The sequence below is a fragment of the Varanus komodoensis genome, unplaced genomic scaffold (genome assembly GCF_004798865.1).
Source record: "Varanus komodoensis strain SLA01 unplaced genomic scaffold, ASM479886v1 scaffold48, whole genome shotgun sequence".
Taxonomy (NCBI): domain Eukaryota; kingdom Metazoa; phylum Chordata; class Lepidosauria; order Squamata; family Varanidae; genus Varanus; species Varanus komodoensis.
In genome coordinates this window covers 155,962-173,449 of record NW_025336059.1, presented here as the reverse complement: position 1 = coordinate 173,449, position 17,488 = coordinate 155,962, and the positions used below count along the sequence as shown (strand labels likewise).

General features: G+C 60.3%; 1 protein-coding gene across 1 annotated transcript in view; it reads right to left on the bottom strand.

The window, feature by feature from the left end:
• Window positions 1–7,661: 7,661 nt before the first annotated feature.
• Window positions 7,662–17,488, bottom strand: part of IGSF21 (immunoglobin superfamily member 21) — a 118,075-nt gene continuing 108,248 nt past the window's right edge. The window contains exons 9-12 of the mRNA XM_044445293.1: window positions 11,436–11,521; window positions 10,489–10,681; window positions 9,688–9,726; window positions 7,662–9,140 (exon numbers count right to left, since the gene is read on the bottom strand). Coding sequence (XP_044301228.1) covers window positions 9,067–9,140; window positions 9,688–9,726; window positions 10,489–10,681; window positions 11,436–11,521 — 392 coding nt within the window. The 3' untranslated portion in view covers window positions 7,662–9,066. The remainder of the gene's footprint in view (window positions 9,141–9,687; window positions 9,727–10,488; window positions 10,682–11,435; window positions 11,522–17,488) is intronic.

Here is a 17,488-nt window from a genome sequence, read left to right as displayed (position 1 = left end):
CTTAAACTGAAACGTGACAGCTGGGGGGGGGGCCTTGCCGTTTCCAGAGGTGCAAGTCTGCATAACATCTGTTTCCGTGGATGAGCAGGCGATGGCCCGGATGCCTGCAAGGCGGCCCAATGCAGGAGAAGGGGACGGAGCCCGCTGCGGGGGGGGAGCCCACTTCCGCCCCCGTTACTGCGAAGCCTGCAGGGAAGCTGAGAGGGAACAGGGACGCCCCGGCAGGTGGTCCCCATGCCTTTGCCCTGCTCATAAAAGAAACCCCGGGCCCCGATCCTGGGGCGCTGGGAGCCACGATGCCCGCCGAGAAGCGGCCGCCTGCAGTTCCCCGGTCGAGCACGGGGGGCAGCAGTGGGCAGGCATGGCCAGGTGTGCCGCCCCAAGCAGCATCCTGCCTGCACCTCCCGCCTCCGACCTGGACCATCCTGCAGGCCGGGGAGAATCCTTGCATGACTGACTGGCACAGGCGTCCGACGCGAGTCAAGGAGTCTTCGCGACGATGCCTCCCGCTTGCAATTAGCTCGCCGGTGCTCTGACACAGGCCCACTTGTACTTCTCGTCTCTGTAATAAGCCCTGACACTGATGGGCTGAAATATTTAATATGTTTGTAATTACTGCAAGATTTATGAAGAGCCGCGTGCTCTCTCGCTCTCTCCCGACCAAGCAGCCCGGCTGGGGCGATTGTCATTTGATGGTGTGTGAGCAGATTCCTCCTTCAGCAGGGGAGGAAACCGACATGGGGGGGGGGGGCGGTCCAGGCGCCCCCTGCAGGAACCAGGGGAGTGTGAGGAATTTGGTGGGGGGGGAAGTCCAGCGGGTGTTCTTGACTCCGTGCCGCGGCATCTGTCCCATCATCCTTGCCAAACCTATTCAAAGCTGCCAGGCGTGGGCTCTGGCACATGCTGAAAATCCTTCCTAAGTTACACATGGGGGTAATGTCAAGGCTCCCTTTGCTCAGCCAGATCTCCCAGAACTGCAGTTCCCATAGTTCCCGACCCTTCGCCACGACGGCTGGGGCTGATGGGTACTGAAGTGCAGGACAGCTTATGGGCTGCAGGTTGGCAGGGCCTTTGGCAATTATCCATGTCACCTTCCTGGAACGTTTTCCCTTTTTCTGGCAGTTCGTGGGTTTTATGGTTGGGAAGTTTGTTTTTTCTAGCTGGAGGCAGAACAGACATGCAAAGCAAGGGGCTAGTGCCAGTAACTATTTGCATATGCAAATGCATGCAAATAAGCCCAGCAAAGGAAGCAGATGCCCAGCAAAGCCTTATCAAAGGGCACACGCCCCCACAGAAAAATTGAATGAAGAGGATTCTTAAAACTGAAATGCAGCTGGATAGATTCCATTTCCTTTCGGAACGCTTTGCGGAGCTGCCTTGAAGCCGCCCCTGAATTAGCCATCAGCTTTGCAGAAAGATTTCGGTGGTCCGCGTGCTTTTACATCTTTTTTCCCTCTCCTCGTCCAATATTTCTGAGCCTCCTTTGACTAAGCACAACATTTTTCCGCTCACTGACGAGCTCGCGAGGGCTGAGCAAGGCGAGATGGTCCTGGATAAATATTTGATATTATGGCAGATGTTAGCCAGCGCAGCCCAGAAGCCACGGGGGCCTGTCCATTGACCGCGCGGGCGTCCGACTCCCCCCTTCCACCGCTGCCACGGGCAAGGCCGGCGTGGCTGGGGAGGGGCAGCGCTGCCCACGCCGGCCGGTCTGGGCCATCCCTGCTCTGGATGTCGCCCGGGGAGCGTGTGCTCTCTGCGACGGCGAGCACCCTCCCTTTCCCGCCTGCCCCGAGACTGAGGGCCCCGGGGGTCCTGGGCCCCCATGAGCCCACCGCCTGATCGCAGCCTCGCCTTTTCCCTCCGGCCACCCGGACGCGCGCCCCAATCCTCCCCAACAATCAATTCTCCAGCTTCGGAGAAGCCGCCAACACCGCTCTTTCCATACTGGCTGCTGCTCCCAACCGGGCCAGACAGATGGCTGGACTGCAACCCCCATCAGCCCCGGTCATGGCCCGTGCCGGCCAAGGCAGATGGGAGTCAGAGTCCAACAGCATCCGGGTTGTGAGCGCTTCCCTGCCACTGGACGCAAGGCAGGCTTCCTCGCGACGTGCGGTTTCTTTACCCATTTGAGTCGCACCACGCCGTGCTGCCGAGCGAAAGGGCGCCCGGCGCTGCCGGCATCTCGCCGCCCACGGCTGTGAATTCTTGTGAACACAGCCTGGGTCACCCTCCACAAGGCACCGCAGCCTCTCCCTTCTCTCTCTCACACACACACACACACCCCGTCAGCGAATGAAGGCCTCTCAGCGCCTGGCTCACACATGGCCTGCTCCGCCGCGTCCTTGGACGGCTCTGCACGGCGCTCCGCTCCTTGCTCGGGCGGTGGGAGGACCTGCCTTCCCTGCCTCTTTGCATGCCGCCGGGAAAAGCAAGGATGGTCTTTTAATATTTAAAATGTGGTTTTACTCACTTTCTGATGTATCATCTGGAAGTAAATGGCAAGGCATTTTATGAAGAGCATAAAATTTTTATGGCACATCTGCACTGTGCCGCCACATTCGGGAAGATGCTGGTGTTAGAATTAAGTGGCGGAGGGGTTCCTCGGGGGCCCTGGCCAGCTCTTCTCCGGGAAGGCGGCAGGGCTGCGGCCGGGGCCCCTTGCCCAGACGCCTTCCCGAGCTGAGCAATGGGCACGCTCTCGGGGGGCCGTCTGCTGGGTGACTTCGGGGGCACGGCTGCCAAGCTGCGGCCCAGCCAGTGATGGCACGCAGCGGATGGTGACCTTGCTCCTGTCATGCGTGTCTCGGTCCCAGGCAGAGGGGACGGCTCTTGGCGGGCTCTGCGAGAGGGCCCACGAAGGCCCGGGCACAGAAGCGCCGCCCCGTGTCCAGGAGGCTGGGCTCAGCGGGTGCAGAGGGGAGCCCGGGAGCCGGCTTGGGGGGTGTTAAGAGTGCAGGCCAGAGCTCAGGCGCCCTGCGTTCCAGACCCTGCGCGGCCACGGAGCCAACGGGGTGACTTTGGGCCCACCACAGACTCTCGGCCCAGCCTACCTCGCAGGGTTGTTGTTCTGGGGATGAGGAGGCGGAGAATTCTGTAAGTCTCCATGAATTCCTCGGAAGGAAAACAGGCGGGATATAAATCTAATAAACAAATAGGCAAAACCTAACTTGGGGAGAGCGGTCTCCTTTCCGAGGAAGGGCATTGTCCTGACTGTGCACCCCAGGCCCCCAGATCGGAGGCTTACAGCCACGTGGCTGTTTGGAGCCAGCCCGGGAATGGATCCTGGCAGCCACGGCTTCTGGCTCGGGGTCTCCAGGTCCGTATTACCCGCCTCCCGGGGACGTCCCGCAAGCGGCCAGCCCCTCCGAGCAGCACAAGCGCCTTGGCTTTCGCTCTGCAAAGCCCAGGCATGGTGCGGTAAAACCCGTCTTTTTCTTAATATATGCTAATTTGATTTTAATGGGATTCAGATTTTTCAACAGCGGCACAGCGTTAGCCGTGGTAAGTTATAATCATATCTAATTGGTAATTCTAACATAACAAATTTCCAGGATAAATTATTCGTAGTTAATAGCCCCTGGAGAACAAGTAAGGTGTGGTGTGTGGGAGAGAGGGAGAGAGATGGATGAGTTCAAGGTGAAGGAGGTTTTTAAACATAGGAAGTTTCAACTCCAGATGCAGAACGGAGGGAGAATGAAAAGCTGGACGAGCTCAGTCTCAATACGGTGATGCTCGGCTGAGACAACTGCGTGGAGGAACACACTTCCCTATCCAGCTGAGCGGGGACATGTTTGATCCTCCTGCCTACCCGGAGTCTGGGCCTCCATCTCCCCACAGCTCTCACTGCTGGCTTCATAGGATGCAGCTGATGGGAGTCGTAATCCAAACCACCAGAGGCCCACCGTTCCTCATTCAAGGCCGAGCAAAGCTGGTTCTCCAGTGTGGAACCCTCTCTAGCCAAGGGACTACATTGTACTCACTGGGAAGAGGGTGTCCTCGGCCGCGTGACGAGGCTCCAGGAGGTGGCGAGGACCCTTCAGCCGCACCGGGACACGAGGCCAACAGGATCTTCCTGCCAGCCTGCTCCAGGATTTGGTGGACAAGGCCCACCGCCTCTGGCACTGGCAGCTGCTCACAGCATCGCAGAATTGTCGAGCTGAAAGAGCCGGGAGGCCATCAGGTCCAACCCACGGCTCCTGCGGCCCCCGAGCTGCACCCTGGGAGCGTGTGGCCGGCAGGACCAGCCGCCTCGGACAGCCCCCCCCTCCTCCCCCAGGAAGGAGCCCAGTCCCCAGGGGGTGGCCGTCCAAACGGTTGTGGGAGTGACTTCCCCAGTGGAACGTTGTGCTGTGTGAAGAAGGACCGCCTTTGATCTGCCCCGAACCTCCCGCCGCTCACGAGGAGGCCCCCTCGGGGCTCTGGCACTGGGAGAGAAACGCCCCTCGATCAACGCACTTTCACCACACCACACAAGAGTTTCGTGCACCTCCACCGTGCTCCCCCCCCCCGAAGTGAAACATCTCCCGACGCCATCGCCTTTCCCCCTGGGGGGCTTGATCCATTTGCGTGCCCTCCTCTCCCCCGGCCATGCTGTGCAGCCCCCGTGGTGAGACACCGTGACCAGATCGGTACCATAACGAGCTTCGGGAGGCCTCCAAGTCGACCGCCGCAGATCCTGCAGGAAACGGGGGACCCTCCGAAGCATCTGGCCGGGCCTGCAGACGAGAGTCCCAGGGCAGGGGAGCCCAGGCACACACAGACCGGGCTGAGAGCGGCGGCCCCGTGCCGCTCCGTGCAATCGCCCCCCGAGCCTGGGGAAAAAGGAATCCAGGATGGAACCACGGGGAGGCAGCGCCTGGGGAGAAGCCGCCGAGCACCGGGACCGCGTGGCTCAAAAGCTGCCGTTGGCAGAAGCCCCCTCAGTGCCTGCTTTGGGGGACTGTCCCCGAGGTCAGAGCCAGCAGGAAAGGGGTTCTGCAGGGGCCGAGGCTCTTTCTGTGCCCACGCTGACGTTCTGGGGCCGGCGCTGGCGGGCTCGCTCTGTCAGCAGCGATTGCTCTCCGCGCAACAAAAGCAAAGCCGCTGACACCTTTGGGCTCTCCACACCTGTCCCACGCCAGACTGAGTTTTCCCTCTGCCCCTGGGGGTGAGCAGCTGTCTGAACACGGGCGATTAATAGCTTTAACTACCTTGTGACAAGCTGTCCACCCGGGCCGGCTGGCTTTTTAATTTTTCTGGCAAGCGAGCTCTTCCTTTGGGCCGTGTATCCGCGCATCTTCCCTTCCTCACTCCCTCCTCTCGGTATTTCCCGTTCGAGGGCCGCGGCATCTCTTTTTCTGCCATCAGGATGCTTCCCTTCCTCCCCTCGAGGGGGGGAAATTAGGCAGGGAACGTGTGGCCCTCAATATGTTTTGGCCGACAAGCTACGGATGTGCAAGCCGCTCATCTGTGTCGCTTTTGGGGAAGGTACACCCACCTCCCACCTTCCGGACTGAACGTGGCCTTGGAAGCTTTCTGCTGCCATCGGCCACACCTTCGGAGCCTACCCCATGCGCACTTGGGGAATCTGCACACGGGGCCATTTGTCAACAAGAGAAGGACGTACGCACCGCACAGGTGCGCACGAGGGAGGCTACAGTCGGGAACGTGTGCACGGAAACGCCCGCAGATGTCCATGTGGACGGAAGCATGACGCACGGCACGGATCGGGTTCCGACCGCAGCCGTGAGGCACTGCCCGCCACCCCGGACGGCCACGCGCTGGGGCACGGGTGAGCTCCACCGGCTCGGGCAGCTTGGAATTGCCCTGCCCTGGGTGGGCTTCGGCCGCGGAGGAAACCCGCCCGCCCCACGGGCAGGTGGTCTTCAAACAGGGCTGCGGGACTGACGGTGCCCCAGGGCGGCTTTCCATTCTGGAGACGCTCCAGGCCGTCCCCGGCGTGGGTGGAGCCCGCGGCGAGGTGGGGGGGGCCAAAGGCGGGCGGGGCGGGGCCAACGCCAGTGGCACATTGGGGGCGGTGCCTTCGGAAAGGGGTTTCGCCCCCCTGGAGGGGGGAGGGACCGCACGCAGCCCGGGGCCACCTGCCATGGCTGGGCTCCGCAGGGGGGCTGTGGCCATCTGGGGAAGCCCACAGAGCCAGGCCGGGCCCGATCGGGGGCGGCCCCCAAGAGCAGCAGCACGTCCCAGAGCCGGCCGGTCTCCGCTCCCCTCGCCCTCGGGAGTCGGGCCGTACTCCGCGGGTGACGCCCACCCGAAGACCCCTTCCTCAGCCCCACCGCCCCGCTCGGCCCTGCCTGGCGTTCCTGGCCATCGCCATGGTTACCTCCCACATCCATCAACTCAACAGCCTTTGGAGAGGCGCCTTCGAAATGCGCTGCATTTTAATGCGCGGCCCGGAGGCCCGGAGGTCCATAAATAAGGGAAGCCGGCCGTCCCCGGCGGCCACTCAGCGCGCGAACCTTTTATGCCAGGCGTGAGCGATGGCCCCGGGAAGGCTCTTTCTCCTGACAAAGTCACTGACGCCGCCTCGGCTCCGGGTGACGAACGAGACGCTCCGTGGGATGCCGAGCGCCGGGAGCGCCCGCGGGGGACCCATCGCGGGTGGTGATTCAGCGGCAGGTTTCGGGGTCTTCTGACGGATGGCCAGAAAGCAGCCACTCTGGAGGGCTCCGCCGTCACTCCCACGCTCCTGCGCCTCCGCGGCCGGCTCTCCGCCTCGGCACTCCCACGAAAGGAAGGGCAGCGCCGCCAGGCCTCTCCCGAGCCTCTCCGCTGGCGGGCGAGGGCGTCAACCCGACTGACACACCGCCCTGTCGTTTCTTTAAAAAGCGGTCCTGCTCCCGCCGAGGCTGCTCCGTCAGACGCTGGCATGGCGCTCCCGCTCGCCGGGATCCGAGGGCTGGGATGCAGCCGGCACCAAGTTCCTCTGAGCTCCCCGGGCCCAGGGACCTGCGGCCACCAGCAGCCCCGCCGAGGCCTTGGTCCAGCGGCTCGGCCTCTCCAGCCGACGGGGTCGGAAGCGAAGCGTGTCCGGCCCCCTTCCGGCGCAGCAGCTCCGGTCACCGCCAAGGCCGGCTCCATGGGGGGCGCGCTCCCTCCCCAGCAGGTGCCCACCCCGCCTCCCCGAAACGTGCGGGTGCCAGCCGCTAAGCGGCCGGCAGAGGTGGCACGAGCACAGCACAGGGCCTAACTAAGGCGTGGCGTTTGCTTATTAAAATGAGCGGGTGGGGAAGCTGGTGGAGGGGGGACCGTTGCTTCCCTCGTTGCCTCTGGGAAAGCGCATGGCGGGCTGCCTTCCATGCCAACATCGGCAGAGGCGCGGCCTTCCCGAGCGGCTCCACAGGCGGCAGGCGCCTCACGGAAGCCCGGCCCCTCGGGGGTTTCGTCCCCGGTGAAAGGGGCACGGACGTCGACCTGGAGAGGCGGCGATTGTGGCTCTTTTCAGCCCGGGCGCTGCCCGGGACAAGCGTGGCACACGGCCCGTCTCTGATTTCATCTTGCAATGTAGGGGCACCCCATTTCTGGGCTGCTTTGGGACACGCGCACCTCCAAACTCGGTCAGAGAAGGTCTGGAAGCGACCTCAACACGGGACAGAAAAGGGTATTGCAGAGGTGGGCAAAGGGCCCGCAAGGGCAGCACAAATGCGGGAGGGGCAGCGAGGCAGAGTGGCAACAGCCAAGAGTCTTCAGCCCGGAGCAATGGCACGCGAGCAGAGCACGGGGGCAGGCCTGGTGCGGGGCGTGTGGAGACGGGGACATCTTCCTCCCGACTTCCCCTTCTCACAGCCCAGGAGGGGCAAAGATTTCAGGCAGATCCAAGGAAGGGCTTCTTCACCCGGCACCCCTGGAATTGACTTCCTGTGACGGTGCTGGCCACCAATTCGCACACGCTTAAAGGCTCGCCAAGGTTTCTGGTCCTCATGGCTCCATGCTGCCTCTTTGGATGGAGAGGAGCCAAATGCTGGGGCAACTCTGGATTCACCACTTCAGGATTCACATGCCATGAAAGAGGGGTGGGAACTGGAATCCGAAACGAGGCGTGTGGGCCAGCCATCCTTGGCAGTCCCTGGACTGAAGAACAAGCCAGAAACCGCTGCGATCATGCGCAGAGGAGTCTGAACCCAGAGGCAGAAGGACCGCAAACTCGCAGCCGCCAGGCCTTGCAGAATTCATCCCGCCGCGTGTGTCTTTTCCTCAACTCCGGTGCTGGCCACCAAGACGATTCCTCACAATGCTCGCATGGAGAGCGTTCCTCTTCCACCACTTCTGGAGCTGTGGAGAAACTTTGGGGCTTCCGCTCAATGCTTTCAAGGGCTTTCATGAACTTCAGAACTGTCCAAATCCGTTATAGTTGTCCACCGGTTTTGCCTTCTGCCCTGGAAAGCTCACGGGTGGGCAATACAGGGATGGAAGAAATGCTGTGGAGCTTGAGGACTAGAAGAGTGCTTTCTCTTTTAAACATGTGAAAACTGCAGCACTGGGAGTGGGAATTTTGAGTCGCAGTCCCCTGTGGGTCCCCCCGCCTTACAAACAAGTACAGCAACATACAACAGCAAAGAACAGATGAACAACCCAAATCCAGTACTCCAGAGTGCCAGATGGCATCGAAATGCCAGCGTGGCCACGGCCAAAGTTGCCTGCCTGCTCACACATGAACCCATTCCTGGAAAACAGTTTCACATATTCTCCTAATCATCGTTTTAGGTGGACTCAGAGATCTTTGCTGGCCTGCTTCCTCTTTTTAATACCTGCACACAATGCAAAAGGAAAACTGCAATTTGCATCAGCCGTATACACAAAGTTTCCGTGTGGTGGCGGTCGGCTTTTCGTCCTCATTTTTTCCCCCATTGTTTTCTTTTTAATTAAATTTGATGACAAAGCCAAGACACAGACAGAAAGAGACCAATAACAGGACTGTAAATAGTTTAGAGGGGCGAAAAGAGAGAAAAGAAAATGCGAAATAGAAAAGGGAAACAAAACGAAAAGAAACCCGGTCGACAGAGGTGTGGATGCAGGACAAAGCCATTCGAGGGGCAGAGGTGAGGGCCGCCGAGGCAGGGACTTTCACGTCAGCTCCAAGGCGACTGTTAAGATGACGGCCAGGACCAGCCGGAAGTTGCTGCTTGCGGTGGGGGAACCTACGAGGAAGGAGAGACAAGACAGCCCTTGGAGAAGCTGCTGGTTTGCCGGCCCCGGAAGGAGAGCGCCTCCGTGACGGAGACAGACGTCTGCCGGTTTCGCTTCTCCCTCGTTTCACGTTTGCCCGGCCTTAAGCTCTGTCCCTTGCACACTTTGAGAATTTGCTCCGTCTTAAATCCAGTGCAAGCTTGGAGATTTGTTTATGTTTTGATTGCATGAAACGGGGTCCCCGTTTTGGGCCGCTTCCTTCTAGCACGCGCGTCATCACGTACGGTTGGTTCAATGCGCATGTTTTTGCAAGGTATTTTCTGAAAATTGGGTGCTTTTCAACGCTGGTTTGGTTTGGTTTGGTTTGGTTTGGCAAAGCAAGCCTGCGTATTTTGCTTGCGACTGGGGCTCTGGGAAGGGACTCCATGCGGGGGGGGGGGGGGGAGCCAGAGAGAGACAGGAGAGAAATTGGGGAGCAGAGCAGGGGGTGCTCAGGAAGCGACAGTGGCAGATCGGCCGAACCCTTTGCCCCCAACCCGCATTCGAACTGTGCCTCACCGTTGGAGTCCTCGGATCCTCTTGGAATATTTGGGTTTTCTGATGAGAAAAAGGGAGGGGACGGAAAGAGAACGGTTAGATGGCCCTTTCACTCGAGGAAGAGGATGCACGGCCCTGAGGTTTCCAGCACGCCGCGAGCGGGTGGGTTTGGCCCGAGCACGGACGCGGAAGGCGGCGTCTCGCGAGCCCTGGCTGCGTGCCGCTCGGCTGGGGACCCGGCTCTGGCCGGCCGAGGGGCACCGCCTTCCCTCCCCCGTGCCCTGCTGGTGGGGCCCCTCGGGACACCTTTGCAACGCCAGCTGCCCTGCAATGGCCTGGCCGTGGGGCAGAGGGCCTCTCCGCAGGAGGTCCACAGGCGTGGAGGCCGGGAGCGCAGGACCTTCCCCCGGGGAGCAGGAACGAGGCGGAGCAGTGGAGAGCCCAGCCCCAGGCCGGGCCCCAGGGCCAGATCCGGCCTTCCGGGGCCCCCCTCTGGTCCCACAGGTGTCCCCACGCTTTGGGCTCCACCCCTGGATCCCTGGGCGGGTTCTGGCCCCCGTGCGTCCTTCCCCACCCCTACCCGGAGGTCAGACTAGATGGCCCGGGAGCCCCTTCTGACTTGCACTGTTTCTGTGTCTTCCCAAAGGCTCCACTGCAGGTGGGGGGGTTTCGGCTCCGGCGTGCTGGCCCTGGTGGGCCTCCTCGCCCCACCCCATTCACGGTGGCTCCGCCCCCTCCCCGGCCACCCCCCCCCGGTGGACTGGAGCCCCAGAGCAGCCCCCAGGCAGGATTCTACCCCTGCCCGCACGCCCCACGACCTACCGAACACGATGAGCCGGGTGTGCGTGTCCGTGGAGCCCAGCGGGTTCTGGGCGGTGCAGCGGTACATGGAGCCGTTCAGCTCTGCCGGCACGCGCTCCAGGACCAGCTCCTTCCCGTGGTGCTCGGTGCTGCCGTCCAGGAGCCTGCTGCCAACGCGGGTCCAGGTGAACAGGGGCTCGGGGAAGACTTCGTTCTGCCAAGCGGAGGAGAGAGCGGGACGTGCCAGGCCTCGGTGCGGCTCGGGCCCATCTGGCCCGGGACCGGCGGCGCCTCAGGCTGTCCAAAGTGGGATCGGAGGCGTTCCCGGTCCTCTGCCACTGGACTGCAGCCCCTCCCGTGCATCTAGTCCTCATGATGCTGAACCAAGGGCCGGCTGACCTGGGAACACGGGGAGCCGTCCCCCCACGGGGCTTGTGTGGCCCAGCCCGGGACTGTCCGCACAGATCTGAGTGCCCTTCAAAATCCGAGGAAGACCTTTTTCCTTCCCTGCCCCCAGATCCCGGGGGGGGGGCACCAACACGTGAGGGCTAGTCTGGAAGGCCGGAGGGGTCACTTCCGCAGCCGGCCCGAGGGAGACAAGGGTCCAGTGTCCCCTTCGGGACTGACCCTCGTGCGGCACATTTCCCCTGCGATTTGAACGAAGCGCCGCTTTCCGCGAAGCCTCTCACTTCTCTCCTCCTCTCTCCTGCCCTTTCTCTTCTCTGTTTGCCAGTCCAATTAGTCGGACCGAACAAACCCTCCCCGGTATTCCTCTCCCCACCATTCAGTCCTGGCGCATAATTTCCTTTATATATTTGTAGCCATCCCTCTAGCCCGAATCCCCGCCAACAATGAAACGATTCACCCAAGTGACCTTCGAAAGAAAACGGGGAAGCAAACCAGCCCACGTCCAGCCCAAACCTGGGAGCACCCGGGAGCTCGCGGGGCGCTGGCCGGGGGCCCCGTACCTGGAAGCCCTGCACCAGGATGCGGACCGTGTCTCCGACGCGGGCTCTCGTCGGGGTCATCAGGATCTTGGGGCCCTTGGGAGCCACTGTGGGGACAGAGAGGCGGGTCGGACCCTCGGCAGCGGAGCTCACTCCCCCTGCCCCCCCGTTTCCCCACCAAAAAGCCGCATGTGGCTTTCACGGGGCGTGAGACACAAGGAGCCCCCCGTGCCGGCCTTGGTGACTTAAGAGGGCCGGAAGAAGACCAAATGGGGTCGGTCAGCCTGAGCCGACTGGAAGGGGGGGGAAGGTTGCCTTGGCAACGAAGGAGCAAACTTCCCTCCGCTTCTGTGGGGGGGGGGGATTCAGTGACTTCCTTTTGGGGCAGTGGTGGCACAAGGTGCGTGTCCTGTGTCTTTTGTGTGGGAAGACGCACCAGGTCTCCACTCTGGGTCCCCCTCTTGATGCCCCCGGGCAGCCGACGGAAGGCGTGGGCCACGCCAAGCCAGCCCGCCCCGCCCCGTCCCGTCCCGTCCCAGGCGGGCTTTCTGGGCAATCTGGCTGCTGAGGAAGCCTAAATGAGATTCCATGGGATTTCTGTGTATCTGAACTGCAGATCCCACAAAGGACGAGGTTCTCCCGGCCACGAAGGTTCTCCACCCTTGCAGGTGAATAAAAAAGGAGATTTATGCAAGTGTTCAACGTGCAGTCGCCCTGAAGCGTGCCAGCGGTAATGCGCACTTGCGCAAGCGGAACAAATATATAATAAATAAATAAATAAATAAAATATACCCCGGATCGAGTCCCATCAGTTCCCCGCAGGCTGTACCTCCCCTACCCACCTGGCTTCCCTTACATGTGACTGGACCCCGACACCAGTGTCCACGCCAACGTGGCCAACGACCTGGATGATGGGACTTCCAGCCCATGTTGCCTGGCAAACCCATGAACGAGTGGGACAAGGACGTTCCGGGCTGCTCTCCACCCCACTGAGCATCCACAGGCACCGGGAAAGCCCTGCATTAGTCAAGGCGTTCGAAGGAGGGGAAGAGCCACGCGCCCGCGGCCGGGCCGGCCCACCGTCGCCGTGAGAGGAGCTGGCCGAACACCCCTCTGAAGGCGGGTGCGTGTGGGCGCAGCGCTCAAGCCTGCCAGCTGCCGAGCGCAGGGCCTCTTTGACTGCGTTCCATTATCCGGCCGTGTAAGATTTATGTCTCCCCTCAGCTGAAGGGAGCTTTTCCGCTGGGGATTAACATAAAAGGTATTTTGTCTTTAATATGCAAATGCCGGGTCTGACAGGGAGAGAAGCGCATCGCGGGACGCGACTCAATGGAGTGTTTGATCGGACGCCCTTCCCGGGATTAGCTCCGTGGAGAGCGCTGGCTAATCTCCCACAGCACAAGAGGTGGGACGGGCGGCCCAGGCTCTCGCCACGCGGGCCGAGGGGCTTCTCCTGCGCAACTACAGGCTCCTCTGACAGGAGGTCTGGGCGGGGGGGCGGGCGCACGGGGATTGCCCAGGCCGGAGAGGGACTCGGACCCCCGAAGGATCCCTGCAGAGGGTGACGCAGGAGCAGATCCCCAGGGCGTCGGGACGGTCCCCCAGCCTGGCCCGACAGCCATTTCCGCCCACGCCTCCCTCACGCACTTGGGGTGTGGGGGCGCCAGCCCCCCTTTCCAAAAGCGCTTCGCCCCAGCAAGATCCTGTTCGCACGTGAGCAACGTCAGCAGGAGGCCGAGGTCCGTCTTGTCCAGCGTTCTGCTCACACAGAGGCCCACTAGCCACCGAGGGAGACCCCCGAGCAGGGCCACCTGCCCAGGCTCCCCAGCCACTGGTCTCTGATACTGAAGGGGACACGTGCCCTTTGGACTAGTAGCCACTGCCTCCCCGGACTGGTCCAAGCCCCTTTTGAAGCCATCCAAACTTGCAGTCGTCGCTGTGGCTTGTGAGGGAAAATTCCATCGTCCAGGCACGGGGTGAGCGAGGACCCCCTTCCACTGACTCATCCTGGACGCCCCTCCAATCAGCTTGGATCCGGGGGATTCCAGGGGATACGGACGCTCCATGGAGTTCGCTCAAGTCCATCTCAAAGCAGGCCCCGACCAGGAATGGTATCTGCTCCTTCTTGAATGGAATGGGAAGGAAATAACGCATTAAAAATAAAATAAAATAACCAAATGGGGGATAAAACCAGAACCACTGGGCTCAGCCATCCAGCTCCAGGGCTTTGAGTGCTCAATTCCTGCAAGTCCAGGGTTGGATGCCTGGGAATTCCACCATGTCAGTTGCAGAATGGGAGTTGCTGCTCGCGTCCGTTGAATTCCGTGTGCCGACGAGCGAGGATTTCGTTCCGAGTGTCGTTGGTAGGGATGTACAAAAATCCGCAAGCATCTTCCCAGTGGGAACACAAAGGATTGATTGATGAATTGATTCTCCGCAGGAGGAAGCGAAAACGGCACACGAGGAGGTGTAATAATTTACTTTCACTTCATTTCGATCAGTTTTTTTACCCAGTTTGCACCTTCTGAACCACACACGGCCTCCGATTCAATCTGCGGTTGTCGTTTGCGGAAGGCCAAGCTGGCGGTGTGAATTGCGGAGGAGAAAGTTAGAAGTGTTCCCCAGCAGGGCACATTCCAAAAGGAGCACATTTTTAAAATGTCCCTCCTTCATGGGAGAGCAATGAAGACATTGCAAAAAGGAGAGGCCGACGGAGGGGTACAAATGGGAAAATACGCACAAAAACATGCCTGGTTCTTCATGCCAAACAAATTTTGGGACAGGCTCCAGTTGGAACAAGCTCTGAGATGGAATTTGGAGAACTCTGGAGAACTTGCGACTGGCTGACTCACCCATTTCTACTGACTGAGTCACCTATCCTTGGGAGCTGATTATTCTAGGTAGTCTGAGGGTATTTTCAGTTCTTTACAGGTGCAGGGAAACTGGATTGAAACATCTACATATGCTGGTGTAGATCAAAGGCCGAGCTCGTTAATTCTGGGTAAATTTAGACCAGCCCAATTTAGAGCAACCAAATGAACTCTGGGGCATCGGTGCCCTCTTGGGTGAGGCAGCCGGGCTGAAATTGAAAGCGACCAAATGAAAACATGTTAATTTAAGCAGAGATCCATCCCAGGCGAGGGAAAAGGGGATCAAGGCGGGGAGCTGGAATACAGCAAGGGGGATCCGGCCCCTACAGCTGAAACACGGGCATTTTGAGTGGGAGAGAAGCAAGCAGTCATCCTGGGCCTGGGCCGGGTTGCGGAAAGAGCGGGAAATGGGAAGCGGGTCGACCGGCAGAATTTGGCCATAACTGGTCGAAAACAACACCGTGCGAGGAGGGGCTGGCCGGGGGGATGCCACGGGGCAGGGCCTTGAGGATCGCGGCCCCTCCCCTGCTCCTCCTCCTAGACACCCATCACTGGCTTTCCCATCATGCTTGAGGGCTGGCAGGAGCTCCAAGGGCCAAGGGACTGGCACAAGGGGCTTGAAGCCAAAATGGGGGGGGGGTTGATTCCACATGCACTTCGTCCCGACCCAGGAGTGTGGGGCAGCCCCAAAGAGCTTCTCAAACCAGATTCCCTTCCTATTCCCCATTCCCATTCTTTGAAGCCAAGGTGGAGAGGCATTCAGGGCCCAGATTCCACTGGCCCGTTAAGGACAGGGGCCAAAATTCCCCCGTTTACCAGGTTTAAAACCTACCAGTGCCGCTAGGGGCATTCCAGGGGCATTACGGGAAGGATCAGCGCCCGATAAAATGACTGAAAGCCCTACCCTGAGGCGGGCAAATCCGGGAAGACTGCTTTGCAGGCTCTTTGCTGGAGGAAATGAGCATTTTGCAGAGAGGAGGAGAACCGGGAGAAATCCCCCACTTCCTCTCATCTGGCACGGAAGGGAACCTGCCAAGACTCGTTAGCCGGGATGCTGGTCGCGAATCGTGGTGAGGAGAAAAGGATGCTGAGAGAAGAAAGCTGAGCTTGCACGCCAAAACTGTGCCCCTGGGGCAGAGCGGACTGGAGAGAAGGAGAGCGGCCCGGCCCTTAAGGGGCAGGAGAGGATGAGGGAACAGACGGGGGAGAGGAAGAGCCCTCATTTCGGCCTGACAGGAGCCCTTCTCTGGAAGGGACGCTCGCCACTTCTTGCTGGTGCAAATGCCCCAGCGGGCAGAGCTGCTGGGGGGGGGGGAGGGCGGAAGGAGGGCAGGAGGATGCACAGCCGCTGCAGAGAGATCCCGGGCTGCGCGGCTGCAAAGGTGGCCCGCCAGGTCCCTGCGGGCAACGGGCACACGGGCGCAGAGACGCAACCCGTCCCCGCGAGGCTCGAGCGTGGCGTTTGCTTCAGCTTGGTTTTGATCCAGACGCCCTCGGCTCACATCTTCCCGGCTCAGCCACCATCTGTGGTCGGCGTCTGTGCCTTTCTGGGCCGGTTACTCGATTTGCAGACCAAGGAAAAGCATCTGACAGTACATGCCCCTCTGCAAAATGCATGTGCCGACCGACGTGTGTGCTTTTGGAAGATGCACGCCAAGCGCTTTTACCCACGGGAGGAGAAAGCATATGTCTCGAAGACATGCCCCGCCGATGTGCCCATCTGAGAAAAGAGGCACGAATACGCACGGACTGCCTCGCAAAATAAAGAAAACCAAGAGGACAATCTGCTGGAGGCACGAGGCAGAACAAGCGCTGAGGTGGGATTTGGAGAGCTTTGGCGAGCTCGGAGTTTGCCGATGGGCGCATCCCCGGAGAAGTCCGGGGCAGGGGATGGGCGAGACGTTGCAAAGAAGTCGAGCCTCCAGGCGAGCTGGCAGCCTCCCTCACGCTGCTTCCCGGGGAGATTGGCCTCTGCCAGAAAGCAGGTGCTGGGTGTGAGGCAGCCTTGCCCGTATCTCGCAGGGGGAGGCCAAGGAGAAGCGAACGGCCGTTCCGGAAGGTGCCCACCTGGGAAGGGCCCTTGCAGAGCTCAGCCTGCCCCCGAGCAGACCTCTGAAACGATCCTCCAACTGGGTGTCCTCTGCCTGGACTACAGCTCCCATCCCTTTCCACCCAGATGCCACCCATCACACCTTGGGGACAATAGGTGGGGGAAAGCTCCTCTCTCGTCGCCCACATCCTAACGCCTTGATGAAAAGCAAACAAAATCGGTGGTGCCTTCAAGGTGGAAAGAAGAGCATCCGAACGCACGGGAACGGCTTCTTCATCAGTGACCTTTCAGAAGCTGCGAAGATGAACTTCCTTTGTGGCAAGTCACGATTTCATCAGTCATTTTAAAGATGCCATTTCCGTCTCTCCCTTGTCCTTGGAATGGTTTTAAACCTTTCAGCGCTGGTTGCCACTTGATTACCTGCTGTTGCATTTTGTGGGTCTTAAAGTTCAGGGGCGCTGGCTTCAGACTGGAAGGAAGCTTTCTTTTTAATCGTTCGGCGGGCGATTGTCACGCTTCGCTCTCCTGAGCTCCCAGGAAAATGGTGGCGTATCGAAGTTTTTAAATGAATTTAAATACATGGATCTGGGGACAAGACGGGTGTTGGAGGACATTCCAAGAAACCAGATGAGCCTGAGCTGTGGATTCTGAGCCACGTGGGCTCTGCAGACCATTTTCTTAACATCTTTGGAAGAAACGCGCATTTTAATCTTCCTTCATTATTTATTCCCTGCTTCCTTCCCCCAGCAAGGAAAGCCAGCTGCCACACACCTCCGCCTCTCTGCCCTCTTCTCAAAACAACCCTGCGAGGTTGGCTTGGCTTGGGTTCCTCCTCCAGAGTCCCACAGAGGGCACTGGGAGACCAGGCCCTGGACCTCCTGAGCCCCAGTGGTAACCCCCGGTTCAACCAAACGAGTCCCACAGTGACGCCCCGGAACTCGCTTGTGTACGACGAAAGGGCCAAGAGCAACAGGGTGGTGTGAAAAGGAGGCGGGCCAGTCTCTGGAGAAGAAAATCGCCCGTCTGTGCTCGTCCTCGCGGCTGTTCGGTGGCACTTCGGTGTCAGCCTTCCAGTGCGGGGACAGCGTGCCAGACAAGAGGGCCCCACGCCCGGCCCAGGCCCAAGCCTTCTTCTGCTCCTAACACGATTCCCA